Raw genomic sequence first — 27,294 nt, forward strand, 5'->3', positions numbered from 1 at the left:
CATAGGAAGTTCCATTGATTTTGACTTTATTAAATTATGAATTTCAGTGCTCTGTACAAATACCGACAACATCAAATCTTCATTAGTCACGTGCTGGCTTGAAAAATATTAAATATAAAAACACAATACAGTTATTTTTTGAAATAACTTGCCAGCATTCAGGTGTTGTATGTCTATTCAGGCACTCTGCTAGTTGTGGGACCAAAGGAAATTCGAGCTTTTTCATAATGTTTACTCTTAATACTATTTTCCAGAGCCTTGTCAAAGTTTTTTTCTTCTAATCTTCGCTTCTTTTTGGGACTGTCTCTTGTAAATGCCTGTGAAGACAAATAGCTTGGACAGTTTGGAAAATGCGATGGAACAGCTCCGTGAATTAATTTTGGATGCTTGAAATCTATGGAGATTCTTTTTTTTTTTTTTTTTTTTTTTTTTTTTGATTTCTTAAGCAAGCATAAACCACAAAGGGCTGAAATTCTGACAAAATTTATTTCTATATTCTGACAAGAATATATCTGTTTCATAATCTTATATAGTATCCTTTCATTATTGTTAAAATACTCCTATTTAAGTTGATTTGATTTTTTGATTTGGTAGTTGTTGGCGCATCGGCTTCTGTGGCCATATTGCACCTCCCAAGGTTTTTGCAGTACTTTGATCCAAGCCTGAGGCGGGAATCGAACCCGCGACCTTTGGGTTGCCGGGCAGGTACTTTACCCACTCGTCCTATTTAAGATAACTGCTATTATCGTACCACAAACTTACCTTTGAATGTTCAGATGGCACAAAGTCTTTCCTTGGTAAAGCTTTCAACTATTTATTAGTTAAAACAGTATCCTTCAACGGAAATCCAAAGACATGTACTTTCAGATCACCTTTATAATTTCCACTGCATCCAGGAACACAACATTTTCCAGGCATTATTAAAAATTTCAAAGCACTTTTATGAGATGAAATAACACAAGACACAGCCGCACCGAAAGAGCAATGCTAATAATGAACAAAGGCAACGAAGGGGCTTGAGCTCTATCTACTAGAATTACTGTAGTTCTTGACCTTTACCCCTCGGCCCACTTAAAACAACAGATTAACCCACTGATGACATAGTGATAAGGCATTATTATTACAGTGGCAACGGTGTGGCTCAGTCAGATGGTAAGAAACAGTAAAACATGCATTTATAAAATTGGAACATTCAATTGAAACATGCATAACAGATAAGAGTGTCACACTGCTCATAAGAGGGTCATTGACCCTCAGCAGAAAGGAATGTGTTAGAGGACTATGTCCTATGGGGAGCCAAGCAAGAACAACTTCCTCTTTGTAATTCCTGTGCACACTAGATTGCTATTGTTTGATTACTGGCTTAATCTGATATAGTTTATCTGTTACCTGCCCTTGCCACTGCAAATAAATCTTAGTACAGATTATTTGCTTGTAGTCTGTATAGGGCTAAGGTTATTCGTTGAGGGTGCTACTTTCGCTGCAATATCAGCCAAATCAATATCTGGTAATGTCAATGTTGCTGGAGATCCAGCAGAAGCAGATATTCAATCCATCTTCATAGAGAAAGTATATCATCTGCTTTCTCATGGCTTGTAGAACCTGTAGTGCATTGAAATCAGTATAGATAATATATGATCCAAACTAGGAAAGCAAAACTAAGAGAGGTGCATTATGGCCACAGAAGCCAATGCAGCAACAACCAATAAATAACAATAACATATGATCCAAAGTTAATTCTATAGCACGCAGCATTTATGGTGCATTCAAGAAGGAATCTGCTCAGATATAGTATGGGCTGAAAAGACAGCAGCAGATCCCACATGACTCTGACCTCGAGCCGTCTGTGTAAACTGGCAAGAAGTCTGTTCGGCTTGGTGTTCTGAATACAGCTGAAAGTAGATGGAAGACTTCATCCACTTCTTAAGGGAGGAGTTGCATTCCGGTATTTGAACATGCCAGGGTGGAAGAGGGCTGCTTTGGCGATAGTGCAGCCTTGTCTACCACGATGTTAAGCTCTCTGAATAGCTCTTGGACACAAATACCAAATGAACTGTTGGCAGTCTGATGAGTGTTAAAGATTTTTCCTATTATGGCTCAAAAATGGATGTCCACATGAGATGGTCTGCAAGGAGTTCAGCTTAAAAGTATACTGTACAGAACTGTTTTTGTCAAAGGGACAAGGATAATTCATTTACTTTGATGTACAGACTTTGGACAGGAAATGTTCTAAACACACAAGTAGCAATACAAATAGCCTGGTGGTGAATGAGATCAAGCCACCGAAGGAAGCTATTCCTGCCAGCTGGATGTACCCGAGACCCGTAATCTAATTTTGATTGCACAAGTGCATAATACAGATGGAGTCAAGTTTCACTTCACTTTCTCGTTGCCCTTCTCTATACCCACTCCAGCAGCTCTACATCCTAAAATGAGGCATCCAGATCTGTATGCAGTAGTGCCTTACACAATGTGATAATCACCTTCTCATCCTTACTAGATTGACTTGGCACATTATGGCCTTAGCTGCCAATGCACCATTAAAAACCAAACCAAACCAAACCAATCTTTACTGGAAAGATTCCTGTATATTGTTAACAAAACCCCACTGCTCAGATAACTTCACATCTGACTGCACAAGGTCTTTTTCATTTTCCACTAACCTAGGGGTAGTATCACATAGTTGGTATTTTGGGGTTACTACTACCCATATGCAGTAGTTTGCATTTGTCAATGTTAAACTTCAATTGCCATTTCTCAACCTATCTGCCTAACTTTCAATCGATCGTTGTTGATCAATTCGGCCCTGGAGAGATTGTGCAAGGCTCAAGGGGTAGAATTTTTCTCAGCATGGTCTATGCTTGTTAACAGGAGAGACTGCTTCTACAGGGATTGGATACACTTAAATAGAAAGGCTGCAAGAATATTTGCTGATGCTATCGAGGCAGTGTTAGGTGGGTTGGAAAACTGCTAGCTTGGGGGGATACACGGATATAAAAGATTAACAGTAGCTGCTGGCAGAGGTGAAAGTGATTCTTGCACTGCTTCTACTGGAATGAGCAGCAGCCTGGAAAACAAGATGCAGGGGATTTCAGAGACTGCTGGGACTCGTTCCAATACAAGGAAACACTTTTTTTTTTTTTTTTGTTAGTTGTTGGTGCATCGGCTTCTGTGGCCATAATGCACCTCCCAAAGTTTTTGCATTTTACTCTGATCGAAGCCCGAGGCGGGATTCAAACCCGCAAACTTTGGGTTCCCAGGCAGGCATTTTACCCACCCAGCTAGCCCCGGTCGGCATAGAAAACACATGGATTCTGTTAGGTAGCTAAGAATAGGAACAGTTGCATGTATACTTGCGTGTACACCAATGCTAGGAGTTTGGTAAATAAATTTGAGGTGTTGGTCAAAGGTAGATATTATTGGGATATCAGAGATGTGGTGTCACACAGATATAAGGAATGGGGAATACACTGTGTATAGGAAGGGAGGAGGGGTCATGCTATTAGTTAAAAAAACACATAAAATCCAAGGAAGTGCAGCCAGTCAACATCACTGGACAGTGCAGTGTCGAGTCAGCTTGGTGTGACATAAGCACTGGGAAATCAAAATTGAGAGTAGGAGTGTATCATAGGCCTAATGACTCTGATGAGTATAATGAAAAAACTGTACAGGGAAACAGAGTGGGCCAGTAAATCAAAGAGTCTTATATAATGAGGGATTTTAATTTCCCGGATATTGACTGGAATTTGTGGGTGGGTCACTCACACACTAGCAAGACTTTTGTGGATTTATTGGATGATTGTTTTCTACATCAGCATGTTCGGGAGGCAACTAGAGGGAGTAATACTCTTGATCTGATTATCAGTAGTGATTATGCATTAAGAATCTTCAGATAAAGGAACCACTAGGTGGCAGTGATCACAGTGTGCTGAAGTGGGATTTACTCAAAGAGGTAACTATCACCAAGGGTAAAAGGAAGGGTTTTTGCTTTCGTAAAGGTGACTACGGTGGTCTGAGACAGTATTTAAATTCTATACAGTGGGACCAACTGATGATGTTACCAACAGCAAATTCAAAATGGGAAGCATTCAAAGAATTAATCTTGGAAGCTACTAGACTTTACATACCACCTAAGAAATATTGTTCAAGGTTTAGGTGTAAATGGATGTCAGATGAACTAATGAGACATGTGACAGAGAAGAAAAATGCATGGGATACATACAAATTAATGTGTGACATGGAAGCCTACAACAGATATAAGCTGGTCTGTAACCAAGTCACAAAGGAGGTTAGGCAGGATAAGGCAGAGTATGAGAAATCTTTGGCAAAGAATGCAAAGAAAAACAGCAGAGTTCTTTACATATGTAAACTCTAGAAGGAAGGGGATGAATCAGATTGGTCCACTGGATATCAACGGTTCGACTTTTGACGATCCTGCTCAGGTGGCTAACAAACTAAATGAGTATTTTGCATCTACATTCACACATGAGGAGTTATTCAGGGAGAGGAATGCCAGAGGTGAACTAAACTCTGGCAGTGAGCTAGATGATTTTGTAATAACTGAGAGGAAAGTGGATTAGAAATTGTTAAAAATAAACATAAGAAAGGCACCTGGGGTGGATGGGATCTATCCAGTTATATTAAAGGAGGCATCAAAGGAAGAAAGCAAACCCTTAGCCATAATTATGAGAGCTTCCTTGGACTCACGGGAGGTACTCATGGACTTGAGATGTGCAAATGTGATCCCAATTCACAAAGGAGGATCAAAGGGCAACACAAGTAATTATAGACCTGTTAGTTTAACTTCTGTTCCAGGAAAATTAATGGAGGCACTGGTTAAAGAACCACTGCAGGATCATCTAGACAAGACTTCAGTTATAGCTTGGACACAGCATGGGTTTTTTAAGGGGAAGTCTTGTCTGACCAATTTGATTGGATGCTAAGATGTGGTCACAATGCAACTGGATGCAGGGAATAACTTTGATATCATATATTTGGATCTTAGAAAGGCTTTTGATACTGTTGCACATGGAAGACTGTTGCATAAGTTGGAGCAGTGTGGAATTGGAAGCAAATTACTGCTATGGATAAAGGGTTGGTTGAGTGGGAGAAGACAGAGTGGTAATCAATGGACACTGCTCTTCATGGACTAATGTTATTAGTGGAGTCCCTCAGGGTTTGATGTTGGGTCCATTGTTGTTTTCTGTATTTATAAATGATACTGATGATGGTATTTCAGGCTTAATGTCCAAGTTTGCAGATGATATGAAGGTTGGCAGGTTTGTTAATGACACTAATGCTGCTGCAACAGGATCTAAAAAAGTTGAGTAGATGGGCTGAGAGGTGGCAAATGAAGTTTAACATTGACAAATGTAAAATACTACATATGAGAAGCAGTAACCCCAGAGTAACGTATCAACTCTGTGGTACTACAGTGACAGTGGTAAAGAATGAAAAGGACCTGGAGATAATTGTGCAGGCAGATATGAAGTTTTCTGAGTAGTGCAGACGGTCTGCAAGAGTAGCTCATGGTGTCTTGTCAGTGATATACAGAAATTTTTCCAGCAGGGATAAGGAGGTGATTATTCCCTTGTATAAAGGCGATGGTCAGGTGACAGCTTGAGTACCATATACAGGTCTGGAGGCCTCATTTTAAGAAGGATGTAGAGCTGTTTGAACGAATACAGAGAAGGGCAACAAGATTAGAATGGAACAAAAGTTGCTCTTAAGAAGAAAGGCTTATGTTTTGCAGATTACAGCGTCTGGAGACTAGGCACCTGCGAGGTGATCTGATTACGGTGTATAAAGCCTTGAATGGTTTGAGCAAGCTCAGTGCTGATGTGATTCTTCCTCTTGCTCAGAATAATCACCTGAGAGAGCATAAATTCAAATTGAGGAAAGACAGTTGTAGGATAGATACACAGAAGTTTGCCTTTAGCCAGCAGGTAGTTGATTGGTGGAACAGACTTCCATCTTTTGTTGTGGCCTAAATAAATTTAAGGCTGAGCTGGACAGGTATTTGGAACGAACGGAGGGGTGAAATTGGAGCGGGTTTTTTTTTTTTTTTGGCTGATGCTGCATAAGCTTGCTTTCTTGCATCAATATGCCTCTACTAATGCTAACTTTTCTAGATCCTGTTGTAGTAGCATACAGTCATTACTGCCATTAATGACCCTGCCAATCTGCAAACTTGGACAATAAGTCTGATGATATATATAGAAAACAACAATGGGTCCAACACTGAATGCTGGCGGACCGCACTAATAACATTAGTCCCTGAAGAGCAGGGTCCACTGATTACCTGTCTCGTTCTTCTCCCACTCAACCATCCCTTTATCCATTGTAGCAACTTGCCCTTAATGCCACACTGCTCCAATTTGTGCAGCAGCCTTTTATGTGAAACAGTATCAAAAGCTTTCCTGAAATACAAGTACATGACATCAAAATTATTTTTTGCATCCAGTTCTTTTGTGACCACTTTGTAGTATCCAATCAAATTGATCAAATGTGATTTCCCCTTAACAAACCTACGCTGTGTTTGAATTATAATTGTGGCCTTGTCTAGGTGGTCCTGGATTACTTCTCTTACCAGTAACTCTATTATTTTCTCTGAACAGAAGTTAAACTAACAGGCCTGCAGTTACCGTGTCACCCTTTGATTCCCCTTTGTAAATTAATGATACATTGGAGCTAAGGCAGATTATGAGAAATCTCTGACAAAGAATGCAAAGAAAAGTAGTCGTGGTTAGCATTAGCATTAGTAGAGGCATTTGATGCAAGAAAGCAAGCTTATGCAGCATCAGCCAAAAAAAAAAAAAAAAAAAAACCCACTTCCACTTCACCCCTCTGTTCGTTCAAAATACCTGTCCAGCTGAGCCTTAAACTTATTTAGGCCATCAACCTCCACCACAAGGGATGGAAGTCTGTTCCACCAACCAACCACCCGCTGGCTAAAGGCAAATTTCCGCACGTCTATCCTACATCTGTCTTTCCTCAGTTTGAATTTAGGCCCTCTCAGGTGATTTTTCTGAGCTAGAGGAAGAATCCCATCAGCATTGAGCATGCTTAAACCATTCAAGGCTTTATACACCTCTATCAGATCACCTTGCTGGTGCCTAGTCTCCAGACACTGTAATTTGCAAAACTTAAGCCTTTCTTCGTAAGAGCACCCCTTTGTTCCATTCACTAATCTTGTTGCCCTTCTCTGTACTCGTTCCAGCAGCTCTACATCCTTCTTGAAATGAGACCTCCAGACCTGTATACAGTACTCTAGGTGTGGCCTGACCATCGCCTTATACAATGGAATAATCACCTCCTTATCCCTGCTAGAAAAATTCCTGTATATCATTGACAATACTCCATGAGCTACTCTTGCAGCCTGTCTGCACTGATCAGAGAACTTCATATCTGCCTGCACAACCACCCCCAAGTCCCTTTCATTCTCTACCACTGTCAGTGTAGTACCAGAGAGTTGATACGTTGCTCTGGGGTTGCTGTTTCCCATGTGTAGTACTTTACATTTGTCAATGTTAAACTTCATTTGCCACCTCTCAGCCCATCTGCTCAACCTTTCCAGATCCTGTTGCAGCAGCATAGTGTCAGTAGTATCCTTGACAACCCTGCCAACCTTTGTATCGTCTGCAAACTTGGACATTAAGCCCGATATACCATCATCAATATCATTTATAAATACAGAAAACAATAATGGACCCAACACTGAGCCCTGAGGGACTCCACTAATAACATCAGTCCACGATGAGCAGTGTCCATTGATTACCACTCTCTGTCTTCTCACCCTGAACCACCCCTTTATCCATAGCAGTAATTTGCCTCTAATGCCACACTGCACCAATTTGTGCAGCAGTCTCCATGTGCAACAGTATCAAAAGCCTTTCTAAGATCCAAGTATATAATATCAAAGTTATTCCCTGCATCCAGTTCTTTTGTGACTGCATCATAGTATCCAATCAGATTGGTCAGGCAAGACTTCCCCTTAACAAAACCATGCTGTGTCAGCCTTTGATCCTCCTTTGTGAATTGGGGTCACATTTGCACATTTCCAGTCTATGGGTACCTCCCCTGAGTCCAAGGAAGCTCTCATAATTATGGCTAAGGGTTTGCTTACTTCCTTTGCTGCCTCCTTTAATATAACTGGATAGATCCCATCCACCCCGGGTGCCTTTCTTGTGTTTATCTTCAACAGTTTCTCCTCCACTTTACTCCCAGTTATTTCAAGATTCTGTAGCTTACTGCTAGAGTTGAACACACCTCTGGCATTCCCCTCGCTGAATAACTCCTCATGTGTGAATGTCGATGCAAAATATTCATTTAGTTTGTTAGCTACCTGAGCAGGATCATCAACACTTGACCCATCAATATCAAGTGGACCAATCTGATTCATCCCCTTCCTTCTAGAGTTTACATAAGTAAAGAACTCTTTGCTGTTTTTCTTTGCATCCCTTGCCAAGGATTTCTCGTAATCTGCCTTCGCCTGCCTAACCTCCTTTGTAACTTGGTTGCATATCAACTTGCATCTATCATAGGCTTCTGTGTCATGTGTTAATTTGTATGTATCCCATGCATTTTTCTTCTCTGCCATATGCCTCATTAGTTCATCTGACATCCATTTTGGCCTAAACCTTGAACAATATTTCTTAGTTGGTATGTAAAGCCTAGTAGCTTCCAAGATAAGTTCTTTGAATGCTTCCCATTTTGAATTTGCTGTTGGTAACATCATCAGTTGGTCCCACTGTATAGAATTTAAATACTGTCTCAGTCCATCGTAGTCGCCTTTACGGAAGCAATAACCCTTCCCTTTACCCCTTATGGTAGTTACCTCTTTGAGTAAATCCCACTTCAACACACTGTGATCACTGCCACCTAGTGGTTCATTTATCTGCAGATTCTTAATGCATGAAGAATCACTGCTGATAATCAAATCAAGAGTATTACTCCCTCTAGTTGCCTCCCGAACATGCTGATGTAGAAAACAATCATCCAATAAATCCACAAAAGCCCTGCTAGTGTGTGAGTAACCAGCCCCCAAATTCCAGTCAATATCTGGGAAATTAAAATCTCCCATTATAAGACACTCTGATTTACTGGCCCACTCTATTTCCCTGTACAGTTCCTTATTATACTCATCAGAGTCATTAGGCCTATAGCACACTCCTACTCTCAATTTTGATCTCCGAATGTTTATGTCACACCAAACTGACTCCACACTGCACTGTCCAGCGATGTCGACTGGCTTCACTTCCTTGGTTTTTATGTGTTTCTTAACTAATAGCATAACCCCTCCCCCCTTCCTATCCTGTCTATCCTTTCTGTAGACGTTGTACTCCCCAAATTGCAGTTCTGCATCCCTTATATCTGTGTGACACCACGTCTCTGATATCCCAACAATATCTGCCTTCGATGTTTTGAGCAATACCTCAAATTCATCAAATTTATTTACTAAACTCCTAGCATTTGTGTACACGCAAGTATACCTGCACCTGTTTCTATTCTTAGCTACCCTAACACAACCCATGTGTTTACTTGTACCGCAATGGCTCCCAGCAGTCTCTGAAATACCATGCATCTTGTTTTTCAGGCTTCTGCTCATTCTAATAGAAGCAGTGCAAGAATCTCTTTCACCTCTGCCAGTGGCTACTGTCAATCTATTGGTCTTTGTCTCCCCCCAAGCTAGCAGTTTTCCGACCCAACAGGTGGTTCACAACAGGTTGCTGACAAACTAAATAAGAATTTTGTATCTACAAGGGCTATTCAATTAAGAATGATTATAATTTTTTTTTGTTATTCACAGCATACTTTCTTCACTTCATTAATCATCCATATTTTTATGATCCGTTTCAAATTAATCCTCATTTTATGAAATGCACTTACTCCAATGTTTCTGCCATTCTTCAAAAACATGGTGGAAACCATTTTTTGACATCCATTTGAGAACCACTTCAGATGTCATAACTTCTTATGATGAATAAAAACATTTTCTGCCTACCTTCTTTAACTTTAGAAATAAAAAAAATAAAAAATAAATAAAAAAAATCACCTGGTGCAAGGTCAGGGCTGTAGGAGATGATGAACACATTTCACTTTAATGCTGGCTAAATACAGCCACTCCCTGACTTATGTAAGATTTGTGTTCCATGGAACTCTACGTAAGTTGAAATTTCCCTAAATGCTTTTGCCGCATTCACAAATTTGATTGAAGCAAGCAAAAAAGAAATGTTCAACGAACATGTAAATAGAATTATTTATTCAATTTTTTTTTATCTCGTGTGTAGGAAAAATTACAAGAGTGTACAAAATTATAAAATTACAAAAAGAGAGAGGAGACAGGCATAATGTCAGTAAGTTTTACTTTTTGGGCATTGTTGCCAGAATTAACTCTCCAGCTAATAAGTACACCGCTGCAGAAGTTGAGGGCTTTGGAGGTTTAGAAGGGGTTTTTTCCAACACATCACAAAATTTATCTGCAGCTGCAGAATCAGCACTGGCAACTTTGCCACTACTTTAATGTTTTGGAAACCAGTGCGATGCTTGAACCTATTAGACCACCTGTTGCTTGCCATGAACGTGGCTTGGGGTTCACTGTACTTAGCTTTATTATCTTCATAAATACTTATTGCTTTTGCTTGAATGGCCATTGGACTCGGGGGCACTTGCTTCTGAGTCTGATTTTCCATCCATATTATTAATAGCTTTTTCCATCTTCGATATAGCACCTGAATGCTGTTTTGTGATCACTGTTGATCTTAAATGCATTGATATTCACTGCTGAAGCAGCGAGACCTAATCCATGCAATAGATGACAAACTTTGTTCTGATTCATACTTCCTAATCATTTTCATCTTCATTTCTAAATCAATTTTGTTTGGTTTCCTAGCACTGCCACAACATGCACTTTCTGCTGGTCGCTATCCCTTCATCATTTTAATAAGTAAATAGGAATGAAGAGAAGATTCTAATATTTTATTTGTTTTTTATATGATTGAAAATTTCAGTGAGGGGAACACATTTCACCATAATAACGTAAAATCCCAAACAATTTCAGCTATAGGTATTATTGAAAATGCAATAAGATCGAGTTTGCTACCCATTTATAATAGATTGCACGGCTAAGGTAAAGAAAGCCTACATGAGAACGACAAGAAACATCAGATAACTTATGCAGAAATTAGTTTCCCGACACCGGACTCTAGTGCTGCTCGCTTGGTAAACAGATGGTAGGTGTTATCAGTCTGGATATATTGATTGACAGGTAGGTGTGGCAAACGATGAAATAATTGGTGGTGGGCATGACAGATGACAAGCTACTGTGTAGTCATTGGTTGGCATTATTATGTGTATTTACCAGTAAAGAACTGTGCATAATAGTTTTGTAATGAACGGTGAACAGGTAATAGTAGCAATGAATCTTTTAAGGTACTGATTGACGTTATGATACGTGTGTATCCGCACAAGTGTCTTTAATAATAAAAGTACAGTAATAAAAAATTAATATTTTGTTAATAAACAATTTATGTGCTAGTCCACCCATGATTCTAAAGAAAAAAGGTTAGGTTACCCCCACTCCATTTCTGGAGGGGTTCAAGCTCCCATGGGATTCAAGTGGAAGTAACCTGACCTTTTTTCACCATTAGGGCATATTATTGAACAAGAAAATAAAAATAGTCATAAAAATATTTATATTTTTATGAATGTATTTCTAAACATGACTGATTCTAAAAAAAAAAAAGGTTAGGTTACCCACTCCGCTTCGGGAGGGGTTCAAGTTCCCATGGGATTCAAGTCGAGGTAACCTGACCTTTTTTCACCACTATGAAATACTGTAATGGTGAAAAAGGGTTAGGGCATGTGCGATTAGGACAAGTTAGTTAGTTAGTTATTTGGTTTTTAGGAGCATTAGCAACTAAAGCCATATTGCTCCGTGATATGTGGTGGTCATTCCCTGACCTTTCCGCATCCTCCGTATTTGGTGGTGACGGGCTCGAACCCCGGTCTAATCAAGAAGTGTGTGTGCTACGCACTGCTGCTCCTTCCCACCTGGCTACAGAGGCACCCGCGATTAGGAAACGTTACCATTAGTGCTGCTAAAGTGATACTAAACCGATGTTATCGTGTGTTGTGTTCGTGCACCAATCAGCACATCATTTGCCACGCCTACCTGTCAATCAATATATCGTTCTCGACTTTGCTCCAGACCGATAACACCTACCATCTGTTTACTGAGTGAGCAGTGTTAGAGTGCCATATCGAGAAACTAATTTTCCACGCAAGTTATCCGACGTTTCTCATCTTTCTCATGCAGGCTTTCTTTACCTTTGCCGATTGCACTAACAGAAAAGCCCAATAAACCAGAAAGTGCAAACTATTTTTATTGTTTTGTGGTCATGACCTCCAGAAATGTTCTTTAGAAAAATATCAACAAAGGCATTCAAAATTGATTCTTATAATGGAACACATGATAATGATGAAAGGTAGTACAATTTCCATTATAAAAATGACCTTTTAGAGAGATACAGCGGAATTTTCAACTTCCAAGGAACGAATTGCCAAAAAAAAAAACAATGTGTTATTGGGTTCACATTACGATATTTTCATGATACCTCCATTTATTCCTAGGGGATGCAAAATACGTTTCCACAATTTTTTTAAGTTTACACCAGCTAGCAAAAACTTACATAAAGTCGAATTTCCATAAGTCAAGTATTACGTAAGCCAGGGAGTGGCTGCACTCAATGACGGTATGTGCAATGCAAGGTCTCGCATTGTCATGATGCAGCATCCACCCACTAGGGTGAAATTGTGGTAGTTTGAAACAAATGTGATCCTGCAAAGTGCGCAGTATAGTGCTGTGGTAAGGTCCCCTAACAGTTGTATGATGTGACACAACATGCTGGTAAACCATACCTTGAATGTAAAAAAAAAAAAAAAAAAAAAAAACAACAGAGGGAGATTATCATAACCTTTCCTGCAGAAGCCACAACCTTTGCTTTTTTTGGTGTCGGCAATGATGTAGAAACAGAGCTTTGCTGCTTATTCTTGGGGTTGAAACAATGAAGCAATGCATCGTCCACTTTATGCAGAACCATACCATCTGTTGCAGCTCCTGACAAACCTCCATGTGAACTTTATTCTTCAGCTGCTTGCAAATGGTCATGGAGAATACCACGCACACTTCTACTGATATTCTCAACATCTCTGCCTTACTGTTTTACCAATATCTCTTGTGATTACCGTTTCTGTAATCACAATATCTCTCGTGATTACAGAAATGGTGTTTATGGTTTCTCTGGTGACAGCAATTGTTGGAGTTCCAGAAGCCTCCAAAACTGTGATTAAATTACGTGTTTTTTAAACATTATAAACCACCTGCAAGCTGTGGTATATAGAAGCATCGATTCACAATAAGCTTCTTTTAACATTTCACATGCTTCAGCTGATGTTTACTTGAGATGGAAACAAAACTTGAGAGCTCCATACTGTTCCTTGCATGTTACATCGGCATACTGAACAAGCATAACCTTAACCAACTACCAAGGTTACAATGCGCAGATAAGTGAACTGCATTTTTATTATGTAATGCAGCTTGGTTTGGTTTTAAATTCTGCAACTCTGCTAGAAATAGTAAGCAGTACAGTTATTCATGAAAAATTATGATCACTCTTTATTGAACAGCCTCATACATTCACACATTAGGAATTCTTTAGGAAAGGAAATCCCAGAAGTTTATCAAACTCTAACAGGGTGCTAAATGATTCTGTAATAAATGAGAGGAACAAGGAAAAGAAATTATTCAAGTTAAACAAAAAAATGGCATCGGGGAGGATGGGATCTATCCAATTATATTAAGGGAGCCAGCAAATGAGGTAAGCAAACCCTTAGCCATAATTATGAGAACATTCCCGAAATCAGAGAAGTCCCCATAGACCGGACATTAGCAGCGGCATATGATGCAAGAACGCAAGCTTATACAACATCAACCATTCACTCCAGTTCTTCCTTGAATTTATTTAAGCTATCAACTTCCACAATGACAGATGAAAGTTTGTTCCAGCAATTAATCACCTGCTGGCTAAAGGTAAATTTCCGAACATCTATTCTACAACCGTCCATCAATTTGAATTTATGCCCCCTCAGGTTCATAATCTGAGCAAGGATCCCATCAGCATTGAGCCTGCTCAACCGATTTAAGGCCTTATTCACCGCAAACAGATCACATCACATCACAGGTGCCTAGTATCCAGATGCTGCAATTTCCAGAATTTAAACCTTTCTTGGTAAGAGCACCACCTTCGTTCCACTCACCAATCTTCTGGCCCTTCTCTGTACTCGTTCTAGCAACTCTACATTCTTCTTAAAATGAGGTCTCCAGACCTGTATGCAGTACTCAAGGCATGGCCTGACCATTGCCTTATACAAAGGAATAATCACCTTCTCCCTACTAGAAAAATTCCTGTATATCATTGACAAGACCCCATGCCCTGCACTGCTCTGAAAACTTCATATCTGACTGCACAATTAGCTGCAGGTCTTTTTCATTCTCTACCACCCTGAGTGCAGTACCACACAGTTCACACGTTTCTCTGGGGTTACTTCTACCCATATGCAGTACTATGCATTTGTCAATGTTAAACTTTAGTTGCAACCTCTCAGCCCATCTGCCCAACTTTTCTAGATCCTGTTGCAGTAGCATACTGTCATTAACAACCTGCCAACCTTTGCATCATCTGCAAACTTGGGCATTAAGCCTGATATACCTTCATCAATATCAGTGAGAAATACAGAAAACAACAATGAGTTCAACACTGAACCCTGGGAAACTCCACTAATAGCAGTTTCCATTAATTACCACTCTGTCTTCTCCCGCTCAACCACTCTTTTATCCATTGTATTGCCCTTAATGCCATACTGCTCCAATTTGCACAGTAATCTTTCATGTATCAAAAGCTTTCCTGAAATCCAAGTATATATGATATCAAAATAATTTTCTGCATCCAGTTCCCTTGTAACCACATCATAGTATCCAATCAGATCAGTGAGACAAGACTTCCCCTTAACAAACTCATGCTGTGTCTGAATTATTACTGCAGCCTTGTCTAGATGATCCTGTAATGCTTCTTTAACCAGTGGCTCCATTATTTTCCTCAAAACAGAAGTTAAAGTAACAGGTCAATAATTACTCGCATCACCCTTTGATCCCCCTATATGAATTGGGGATACATTTGGACATCTCCAGTCTGTGGGGACCTCTCCTGAGTCCAAGGACACCTCATAATTATGTGTAAGTGTTTGCTTATTTCCTTTGCCTCCTCCTTTAACATAACTGGATAGATCCTGTCCACTCCAGGTGCCTTTCTTATATTAAATTCAACTATTTATCCTCCACTTTCCTCTCAGTTATTTCAAAATTATTAAGCTCCCTGTTAGAGTTTAATAAGCTTCTGTCCTCCACTTCCCTACAGAATTCCTCATGTGTGAATGTAGATGCAAAATACTCATTCAATTTGTCAGCTATCTGAGCAGGGTCATCAACAAATCATTGATATCAAGTGGACAACCTGATTCATCCCCTTCCTTCTAGAGACATGTGAGATTATATTCCCAATTCACAAAAGGGATTAAAGGGCGACACAAATAATTACAGAACTGTTAGTTTAATATCTGTTCCAATAATTTGAATGGAAAAATAATGGAGTCACTGGTTAAAGAAGTAATACAGGACCATTTAGACAGGAGTGCAGTTATATTTCAGTTACAGCATAGATTTGTTAAAAGGAAATCTTGTCTAGCCGATATGATTAGATACTCTGATGCAGTCACAAAGGAACTGGATGCAAAAATAATTTTGATATCGTACTTGGACTTCAGGAAAGCTTTTGATACTGTTGCATACAATTTAGAGAAGTGTAGTATTAGGGGCAAGTTACTGCTGTGGATAAAGGGATGGTTGAGCAAGAGAAGACATAGTGGTTATCAATGGACACTGGTCTTCTTGGATTAATGTTATTATTAGTTCAAGTTAATGATATTTAAGAAAGGGTATTAGGCATAATGTCCAAGTTTGTAGATGATACGGAGGTTACCAGGATGGTTAATGACAGTAAGCTATTGCAACAGGATCTAGAAAAATTAGGCAGATGGGCTGAGAAATGGCAATTGAAGGTTAACCTTGACAAATGCAAAGTACTGCATATGGGTACATTAACTCCAGAGTAACGCATCGACTGTGTGGTACTACACTCAAGGTAGTGGAAATTGAACAAGACCTGGGATAATTGTGCAGTAATATGTCTTGGCAGACTTTCTGGGCAGTGCAGACAGGCTGCCAGGAGAGCTCATGAGATTTTGTGAATGATATGCAGGAATTTTGTTAGCAGGGATAAGCAGGTGATTATCCCATTGTATAAAGCAATGGTTGGACCACATCTTCAGTACTGCATACTTGTCTGAAGGCCTTATTTTAGGAAGAGCTCCTGAAACAGGTACAGAGAAGGGCAACAAAAATAGTGAGAGAACAAGGGGTGCTCTTATCAACAAGGGCTTCAGTACTGAAAATTGTAGCATCTGGAGACTAGGTATCTGCAAGGTGATCTAAATGAGGTTTTTAAGGCTTTGAACAAGCTCAATGCTAATGGGATTCTTCCTCTTGCTCAGAGTATACACATGAGGGGGCATGAATTCAATTTGAGGAAGGATAGTTACAGAGCAGATGTGTAGAAATTTGCCTTCAGCATTAGCATTACTAGTGGCATATGATGCAAGAAAGCAAGCTTTAGCCAGTGAGTAGTTGATTGCTGGAACAAACCTCCATCTGTTGTGAAAGTGGATAGCTTGCATAAATTAAAGGAAGAACTAAGCAAACTACTGGAAGGAATGGATAAGTTAAATGGAAAGGGGTTTTTTTTTATTTATTTATTTATATAAATATATATATTTTTTTGACTGATGCTGTATAAGCTTACATCATTTTCCACTACTAATACTAAACACTAGAAGGGGATGAATCCAATTGGAGCGATAGATATAAATGGTTTATCTGTTAATACTGTTAATGAACCTGCTTAGTTGCTGAAAAACCTAATAGATATTTTGCATTTACATCACATACAAGTAATTTTTAGGGGTGGGGATGCAAGATTAGCATCTAATTCCAACAGGGAGCTAAGTGGTTTTGTGATAACTGAGAGAAGAGAGGGTGCAGAATTGTTCAAGCTAAGTGTAAACATTTAGCTTCAACAATATCCAAAAGCATCTGAAGTGATACTGATCCAGTTATATGGGATTCAACTAATGTTTAACCTTAACTACAAGGACATTTTTGGATTCAGTGAGGTTTCCTATGGACTGTAAATGTGCAAATGTATCCCCAATTCACAAAAGGATCAAAGGGTGATATGATTTACAGACTTTCTGGGCAGTTAGCTTGATTTCTGTTGCAAGGAAAATAGTCACTGGTTAAAGAAATAGTGCAAGACCATCTAGGCTGGTATGCAGTTATACTGTAGTCTCAGCATAGATTTGTTATGGGACAATCTTGTCTGATCAATCTGATTAAAAATTCTATAACACAGTGACAAAGGAACAATGCAAAAAATTTTGATATCCTATACTTACATTTCAGAAAAGGTTTTGATACTATTGCACTTAAGACTGCTACACAGTTTGGAGCAGTGAGGCATTAAGAGAAAATTACTGCTATGGATAGAAGGATAGTTGAGTGGAAGTAGACAGAGTTGCTATCAGTACTACTCTTCTTGGACAAAGTTTATTAGTGGGGTTCCCCAGGGTTCAGTGCTGGGTCCATCATTGTTTTCAATATTTATTAATGAAACTGATGAAAGCATATCAGGCCTAATATCTAAGTTTGTAGATGATGTGATGGTTTGTAGTAGCATACCCTGACAGTAATCAGTGTATGCTACAGCAACAAAACCTAGATAAATTAGGCAAATGGGTCGAGAAGTGGTAAGGTTCACACAGGCAGCAGTAATTCCAGATTAATATACTAAGTGTGTAGTGCCACACATCAGGCAGTGGAGGGCAAAAAAGTCCTACAGATAATTGTGTAGTCTGACATGAAGCTTTTTGAACAGTGCAGACAGGGTGCTAGGACAGCTCATGAGGACTGGTCAATGATACATGGGAATTTTGCCAGTAAGGATAAGGAGGTCATTATACGATGTACAAGGCAGTGTTCAGGCCAAGCCTTGAGTACTGCATACAGATCTGGCAGCCTCATTTGCAGATCTGCTGGTGTGGTTGCAAGAAGTGCAACATGATTTGAAGATTAGTGAAAGGAACAAAAGGGTATGCTTACCAGAAAAGGCTTCAGTTCTGTAAATTGCAGCATTTGCAAGGAGGTCTGATTAAGGTGTGAAAGGCTCTAAACAGATTGATAAGCTCAATGCCAATGGAATCCTTCCTCCTTGGTTTGATTATGTATATGAGGTGGTATAAATTCAAATTGAGGAAGGATGATTGCACGACAGATGTGCAGAAGTTTGTCTTCAGCTAGTGGGTAGTTGGAACAGTCATCCATCTGATGTTGTAGAAGTGGGTAGTCCGAATAAATATACAGGAAAAACGGAACAAAATAGAGCAGATGAACAGGTGATATGAGAAGTGTGGTATTTTCTGTTTTTTTTTTTTTTTTTTCTTTTGCCTGATGCTGTACAAGTTTGTTTTCTTGCATCATTTGCCACTACAATACTAATACTAACCACACTGGTCTAGTAGATATGAATGACATAACTATTGATGATCCTGTTCAAATTTCTGACAAACTAAATAAATATTTAGTATCTACATTCACATGTGAAAATGTTTTTAGAAATGAATAGGAATATAACAGGTTGCTAAATTATTTAGTAGTAACTGAGAAAAAAGTGGAAAAGAACTGTTGAAGCTAAAAGTAAACAAAGCACCTGGAGCTGACAAAATCTATTCCATTGTGTTAAAAGCAGCAACAAACAGTATGAAACTTTTTCCATAATTATGAGAGCATCCTTTGGTTCAAGGGAAGTCCCTACAGACTGGAGATGTATAAATGTCTCTCCTATTCATTGGGGGAATCAAAGGGCAAAGTGAGTAATTACAGACCTGTAAAAAGCTTGATTTATGTTCCCAAAATAATAATGGAGTCAATGTTTAAAGAAGCAATGCAGGATCTTCTTTCCAGGAATGCAGTTTGTATAGGATAATCACAACACAGGTTTCTTAAGTGGTCATATTGTCTGACCAATCTGGTTAGATATTGTCACACAGTAACAAAGGAACTGGATGCAAAAAATAATTCTGACATCATATATTTAGATTTCAGTAAAGCTTTTGATACTGTTCCATGTGAAAGACTGCTAGCTATACAGACTGGAGCAATGTGGCATTTTGGAAGAATTTGCTGCTTTGGATAAAGGTATGGTTGAATGCTAAGAGTTAAGTTCAACTTTTAGAATGCTAAGAGCTGAATGCTCTTTTTTACCCCCCCCCCCCCCATTTGCTACTTTGTAACTGCATACATAAAACCAACGGTATCCATGCCATGGAATGGCAATTGCTGTTTCAAGTAATCAACTCTATCTCTCCAGGATTATTTCTTTATTTAGTAGTTGTAGATATTCAGTATTCCACCAGATATTTTTTAAATTTCAGGATTTAAAAAAATACCTTGCAGAATTATTATAATACAAGCAAAATGGAATAATTTGAAAATTTAATGTAGAGATGCATACAAGTTTTAAATTATTTAAAATCACCTTTATTTTAACACAGCTGTCTTACTTTGTGATGGTGAAGTGTCATTTTAAACTTTTCAAAGTACAGCCATCGCTTGGCTTCTTGAATGTCTAAATCATGATAGTAATCTCTTGCAGAATAACCAAAAGAATGAAAACTTCCTTCTGGAGTGAGCAGTAGTATGGTTGGGGTCTTTTGAGTAATCACACCAGGATCACCTCCTAGAAAAATATGGATAGTTAGCATCATTATATAATACATATCAGTTATAATCATTAGGAAAAAATATACTTTTGCTTTAAAAAAAAGGCAATTTTTTATTCAAATATGTGCAATTCAAATTAATCCTTGCTGCAACATATAAGGGGGGGATTAGAAGAAAACACCTGTCTTGCACAAGTGGGATTACAATTCTAAAGTCCCCTGTTTACCAGATAAGCACTTTAACCCAACTAAACTCTGTTTAGTAACTTTAACCCTGACAAAAACAAATATATGTCATTGAGTAAAGCTCTCATTAGTCAATAAGTATTAGTGGAAAATGATGGAAGACAGCAAGCTTATGCAGCATCAGCCAAAAAAATAATTTCCATATCACTTATCCACCTCCTCCAATAGTTTGTCTAGTTCTTCCTTGAATTTTTTCAAACTATCTATTTCCATAAACAGATGGAACTGGATAGTTTCAATCCTTGGAATCAACCACCAGTTGGCTGAAAGCAAACTTCCGCACAATCTTTCTACAACCATCCTTTCTCAATTTGAATTTATGTCCTCTCATGTGCAAATCTGAGCAAGAGAAAGAATCCCATCAGCACTGAGTTTGCTCAAACCATTCAAAGCCTTAAACACCTTGATCAGATCACCTCACAGGTGCCTAGTCTCCAGACACCCAAATTTGCAAAATTGAAGCCTTTCTTAATGAGAGCATCCCTTTGTTCCTTTCACCAATCTCTTTGCTCTTCTCTGCACCCATTCCAGTAGCTCTACATTCTTCCTAAAATGAGGTTGTCCAGACCTATATGCAGTAATCAAGATGTGGCCTGACCATTGCCTTATACAATGGGATAATCACCTCCTTATCCCTCTAGCAAAATTCCTGTATATCATTTACAAAAACTCCATGAGCTGTCCTGGTATCCTATCTGCACCACTCAAATAAGTTCTTTTTGTTACTTTACTTTTGTTAACTAATTTTTGTTACTTTACTTTTGTTAACTAATGTTTAACTTTTCATGAATTCATGAATAAATAAAATAACTATATGTTTGAATGAATTTTTAAAAAAATCTTGTGAACTGATATACAGCTAGGCCTCGCATAACACGAGTTCGATTAACACGATATTCAGTTAACGCTTTTTGAAAAATGATACCACTTTTCACTTTACAAATTTCCAGTTAACGTGATCTTTTTTTTTTTAATGCGATAGTTGAAAAAGATTTTTATCTCGCGTTAAGCTTACCGTGAGTCGTACGGTCAATAAACAAACGTTTGCCTACTGCCCACCTCTGTGTGTTCCATCAATCATCGGAAGAAGACTTGTTTGTCTCCTGCTAATAAAGTCAATGCAGACTTGCATTTAAAAATTCAAATTTTTAAATGAGCCAGATGAAAATGTTACTGCGAAGGAGATAACGGTAAAAGAATTAGATGAAATCTTTCTTATCGCATAGAACCTCAAACAAAAAGTTTGATGTTCTCTGCGATATTTATTTCGCCAGGGACCAGAGAAGATTGTTGTCTGCTATCGGAAATTGATTGAAGAAAAGAGAAAGTCAACACTGTTCAAATATTTCCGCAACAGTAATTTCTTCATTGTGTATTTTATGTCAAGAGGTTCCGAAAGTTTCTCGGTTCACGGCGCCTTTAACGTCTCAGTAATTTTTTCAAGGTGCACCCAGACCAAAAGAAATACCTAACAGTTTCGTTTAGTAGTTAGGTCCAAACAACTTAATAAGAAATGCTGAAACTGTGAACTACCTCGAGCTAGTAGTTCGTGCAGTGTCCGACAGATGTTGAGTATCGCTATGTTTCCCTTGAAAATTTAAAATATTCCGCTGCGCACAGTTTAAAAACCGCTGTTTTATGCAATAAACATTTAATTCCATAATTATTTTCATTATCTTTTACATTATACAGGGTGATTCACTACCAGTGTGACAAACTTGCAGGAGGTGTAGGGGGCACAAAGACGAATCGGAATCACATAGCACTGCAGGGTCCGAAATGCCTTCGTCATGCGGTAGAGGACGTTGAACGGGAGGTTGCGTGAACAGCGATCCCGCTGGAAGTCAGCATTTGCGTAACGGTTCCCAAGGTAGTAGGATGGACGAGTATTCAAACATTGAACTGGCCGACATGTACATCGCGTATGGAACTGCGGACTTTTTTTTTTTTTGGTAGTTATTGGCACATCGGCTTCTGTGGCCATAGTGCGCCTCCCAAGGTTTTTTGCAGTACTTTGATCCAAGCCCAAGGTGGGATTCAAACCCGCGACCTTTGGGTTGCCAGGCAGGCGCTTTACCCACCCGGCTAGCCCGGTCAGCAGCTGCGGACTGTAACGGGCGTGCCACTCTGCGCTTGTACCAGGAACGGTATGATAAGGAATATCATACCGTTCCTGGTACAAGTTCCTGATACTCCTTATCATACAATTTTCACACGTGTGCACAGAAGGTTACGTGAGACTGGCTGTTTCACGAGAGGTACCATGAATCGAGGGTGAACGACGAGGACGCCAGACAATGAGGAGAATGTCCTACGTCTTGCAGAAGGCAATCCGAGTACGAGTACTCGAGCGATAGGCCAACGATTGGGTATTTCCCAATCCACTGTATGGAGGATACTGTCAACAAACCAAATGAGTTCATACCATCTGCAACGCGTCCAATCATTGGAGCTTGCGGATTATCCACTCTGGAGGACTTTTGCTACTTGGTTTCTTCAACAGAAACGGTTCGCAAATGCTGATTTCCAGCAGGATCGCTGTTCACACTACCTCCCGTTCAACATCCTCTACCGCATGACGAAGACATTTCGGACCCTGCAATGCTATGTGATTCCGATTCGTCTTTGTGCCTCCTACACCTCCTGCAAGTTTATCGCACCAGTAGTGAATCACCCTGTATACAGTTAAAAAGTTATTTAAAAGGTATTTTTAAAATTCTTTATGGACATTCCAGAAGGTCAAGGACCAATTATAATTTTTCCTATTGGTTATGATATTCGATTAGCACGTTTCCATTTTGCGCGATGCGCTCGCGGGACGAATTAATCGTGTTAATCGAGGCCTGCCTGTATTTTTATTAGTCTGGCCACTACCAAATTCAAAAATTAATAAATCAGTCAACTACTGAGTGCTGGGCACTCAGGATGAAGGGTCCGTAGCACAAATGGTCATTAGTGTAGTATCTCAAATAGAGAGCTTTATGGTAACTGAAAAAAGTTTCTAGTACCCCGGCCTGGCGTAAAACTGAGGAACTAATGAAAACATCTATTTGAGTCCTTCCAGGTGTTATGAATGACAAGGGTGGGAGAAGCAATTAAAGAGTTGGGGAGAAGTGACTGGCAGGTGAGGGCCATGCAAGACTCCGCTCAAGCACCTCGCCACCAGTGCTGCCTCAACACTGACTCTGAGTACCTTGCCGGGACAACTCCAGCTTTGAAAATTGTTAAAAAAATACTTCTAGTCACAAAATTTATTAATGACCTTTATAGAATTATTAACTAACTATTTAGCAACCTTTTTGTCACTAAAAGGAAAGTTACTTAATAAAAATAAGTGTGCTATCGAAGTGCAATAAAAAATTGGTTTTTTAATTTTAACACAAAGTAAATGATAGATTTCAATCGGAATAGTTTTCTCTTGATAAGCATCGAATAACGCACCACTAATGTGATTTTTAAATTTTTCGCTCCATTAGTGACAGAAATAGAGGGGAGGACACGAAAATTACTCACATTTTCCTGTCTGGCAACACCATTTTTAATTTTAAAAATATTTTAAAATTGTATTTTAAACCTACTTATTGAGCTCTTATCAAAGGTGACAAATTTTTGTCAACAAAGACAAATTTTTGTCAACAATGATCAGTATGGCTAAGAATATATAAATTCATACACCGACCATTGAATAAAATTTAAAATTTAATATGACTACAATTTTTACAAAAAAAAAAAAAATATATATATATATATATATATATTTACAATAAACTATTACGGAATGCTAAAAACTGTAATAAAAAAGATCATTTACAATAAAATTTGCTAAAATATAAAACATTAAAGCGCTAAAAACCTGAAGCTTTCGGGAGCGTCAGCTCCCTTCTTCAACAGTGATATGACTTCCTGCAACATCTCCTTAAGTAGCAGGCTCACGGTACCTCCACACGTGGTATTTCTCCACGTGGTTCAATCGGCACATGGTCAGAACTGGAAGCGGAAATGTCTCGGGAACGTGGCAAAGAAAATCGTTCATCCGACCTTAATATAATTGTTTCAAAGATAGGATTAATACGTATACCTCTATCTCTGTTTATTGTATTCCTACTGGATGAACTAATCCGTAAACCCTCGAGCCATTTACGCTCCCAGTATCCATGTGCACGATCCAAAATAATAGCGTCCTCCGGGGAGATCAGTATGGCGTTATGTTGGCCCATGTGACGTACAAACCCATGCAAAATTTCAAGTCAGTAGGTTGAGTGGTTACAGAGATACAATGCTGTGACAGATGGATGGATGGACAGACAGATGACCGAGTGACATTATAAGGGTCCTTCATTAGACTACGGATTTCTTAACATAATAAAGGCTGCAATTTTCTAGAATGGATTATAAAATTTTACTTAAGAATATTAATAAGTGTAATAAATGCCAACTTCATTTACAATTCTTAACTACAAACATTCCAATGATTGAAGTGCTTTTAGTTAAGAAAAAAAATGATAGAAAAATTTACTTACCATCCCACTTCTTCATCATGTGAATGTTATCTGGATCGCGAGTAAAACTAAATGCATAGCCACTGTATGTTGTACCAAAGTCGATAGCTACTACAACAAAATATCCTTGATGATGGGAACTGTTTCCAGAATCTACTGAACAGGGACTGATGCGATGGTAAGAAGTCAAGTTAGGAATATTATTTGACATTGGATGAATGCCAATGGATAGCTCACAATCATCAGTAGATGGTCTGGAAGTTGTGTTGGTATCTGAAAATTGTCAAGAAGTTTTTAGTATGGTTCATTACAACAGTCAGCTAGAATACACAAATATTTTCGACTGATTTTTCAACTAAAAAATGTACTAAACTCATTTACATCTCACTTCACTTTTTGCTATTACAAGTGATTTGTAGGCAGGGCCAGTGCAATACGTGTAGTTGCCAGTGTGCAAAAGAAAATCCCCCACCCACCAAAAAAAGTTGGATGTTTGCAGATTTTTTTGGTAAATCAGTGAGAGTTCTCTTCTGTCCTCCATGGGCACTTAATTGGCAGTTATTGCCATCTGCCACTTGTTTGGAGAAGTCTGGGTTTGATTACCATAGATTGCTAGAGGAATTTCTGAAATTCTCTCAAGGGAGCCTGTAGTTATTTGATCTCAGATGGAGGGAGTAAGGGTTTTCCTCCATGAGTTACTTGGGTTTTTTTTTTTTTAAAGCATGCACAACATGCAACTCAACCAACAAACACACTTCTATAGGCAAAAGCATATACACACATGATTGATTGTTTGTTTGTTTGTTATTTGGTTTTTAGGAGCATTATCAACTAAGGCCATATTGCTCCGGGATATGCGGTGGTCATTCCCTGACCTTTCCGCATCCTCCGTATTTGGTGGTGACGGGCTCGAACCCCGGTCTTATCAAGAAGCATGTGCTATGCACTGCTGCTCCTTCCCACCTGGCTACGGAGGCGCCTATACACACATGAGCAACAAGCTCAAGTGCCATTAAAATAATTTGAATTTTAATATATTTTTTGTCTTTCTCTAACAAGAAGACTCTTCTCATAATTAGTGATATCCACGTAATGGACTAGTTCATTACCTAGTTCATCACAATTACTTTGAGGCATATATCACAATTCATCTTCTTCTTTGTCTTCGCCTTTTCCCATGTTATATGGGGTCAGCATTCAATGTTCCCAATTCACACTTTACATCCTCTTCTTCTCCTCTAGTTGGATTAACTTCTTAACCGGAACACATCTATTGGTCTTGGCATAGTTTTTACGACCGGATGCCCTTCTTGACGTCGACCCTCACCATTTATCCAGGCTTGGGATTTAAGCTGCCGATCTACTAAACCTGTCGCACCCATATAAATGGAGTAGCTCTTATTCAGTGATGAAGCTTCCTCACGATGTCACAATTTAATAATTTTACACAATTTATGCCGAATTTCTAGTCACCACTGAACAAGCAGGTGGCACTGCTGTAGTTCTTTTATCTCCTGGAAGCATCCAAATGGCTGACTCAGTAGAATTACTGTGACCTTGAAAATACCAATAATGTATAACTCAGCTACATGTGAGTATTTTTAAATACAATTTGGTATCCTGATATCACAATTAATATAAAATTTTATTAAGAAATCCTTATAGGGAGATGATAGTGATATTGAGAACATAAAGCAAAATAAACCTTTTCGCTGAAATAGTTAATTTTTGGGAAAATACCACAATCCCCTGGAGCATGCTCTATGCAAGAATGAAACCACATAAAACCATTATCAACAAATAGAACCTGTGCACCTTGACAACTCATCAATGGTTAAATAAACACCTGGCATTTGGCAAGTTACCATCCACCCTCATGCCACTGAATGAACCCAGTGAGATCAATGATTAGTCTACAATCCCACCTCTCAATATCTTCATTATATCAATGTTTCCTGCCAACACCACTGGATCCTACAATTCTATAAAATGACATCACAAATTTCTGCAGGCAGCAAATCCTTAAAGAAGAGTATAAACACAATCAAGATAAACCTTCACTGGCATTTCCAAAATCAAACAGTGGAATAGTCAATCATCACTATACCACGGTCAACTCATATCATTGGAGATTTCCCAGATTATGTTCCAAAGTAATGAATAAATGGTACTCAGCTTGCCATTTTACTTTCGACCTTGTGTATGTATCCGCCTCTTTTAGATTACAACTCTCTACTGTTATTAACCCAATTGTATACAAGGTGATTCAAGAAGATAAGGCCTAACTCCAGGAGCTGATTTCCCTGAGGCAACTGAGTGAAAAAAAAAAAAAAAAAAAAAAAACCAAGTATGAACATGGATCTGATTCTCAAAAACACACTTGTGCAAATCATGCTCAAAAACTCATGCACCTACATGACCTTGATCAAATGCAGCCTGACAAAACACATGCAGTGCACAGAGCAGTGTTGTTCCTCTGTGTTCCATTGTTACTTTCAAGATGCCTTTTACATTTACAAGTGCTGAATATGCCAATATGGTGTATGTTTATGGATTTTATGATGGAAATTTTATGGTGTTGCTGAATATCAGAAATACTGTT

At 38.8% G+C, this 27,294-nt stretch overlaps 1 protein-coding gene across 1 annotated transcript in view; it reads right to left on the minus strand.

Moving 5' to 3' along the window:
• Positions 1–27,294, minus strand: part of LOC150078392 (heat shock 70 kDa protein 12A-like) — a 158,319-nt gene that overhangs the window by 65,435 nt on the left and 65,590 nt on the right. The window contains exons 3-4 of the mRNA XM_090384551.1: positions 24,714–24,965; positions 19,789–19,964 (exon numbers count right to left, since the gene is read on the minus strand). Of these exons, the coding sequence (XP_090240677.1) occupies positions 19,789–19,964; positions 24,714–24,965 (428 nt within the window). The remainder of the gene's footprint in view (positions 1–19,788; positions 19,965–24,713; positions 24,966–27,294) is intronic.

The sequence above is a fragment of the Mastigoproctus giganteus genome, chromosome 11 (genome assembly GCF_048544385.1).
Source record: "Mastigoproctus giganteus isolate SK-2022 chromosome 11, ASM4854438v1, whole genome shotgun sequence".
Taxonomy (NCBI): Eukaryota; Metazoa; Arthropoda; class Arachnida; order Uropygi; family Thelyphonidae; genus Mastigoproctus; species Mastigoproctus giganteus.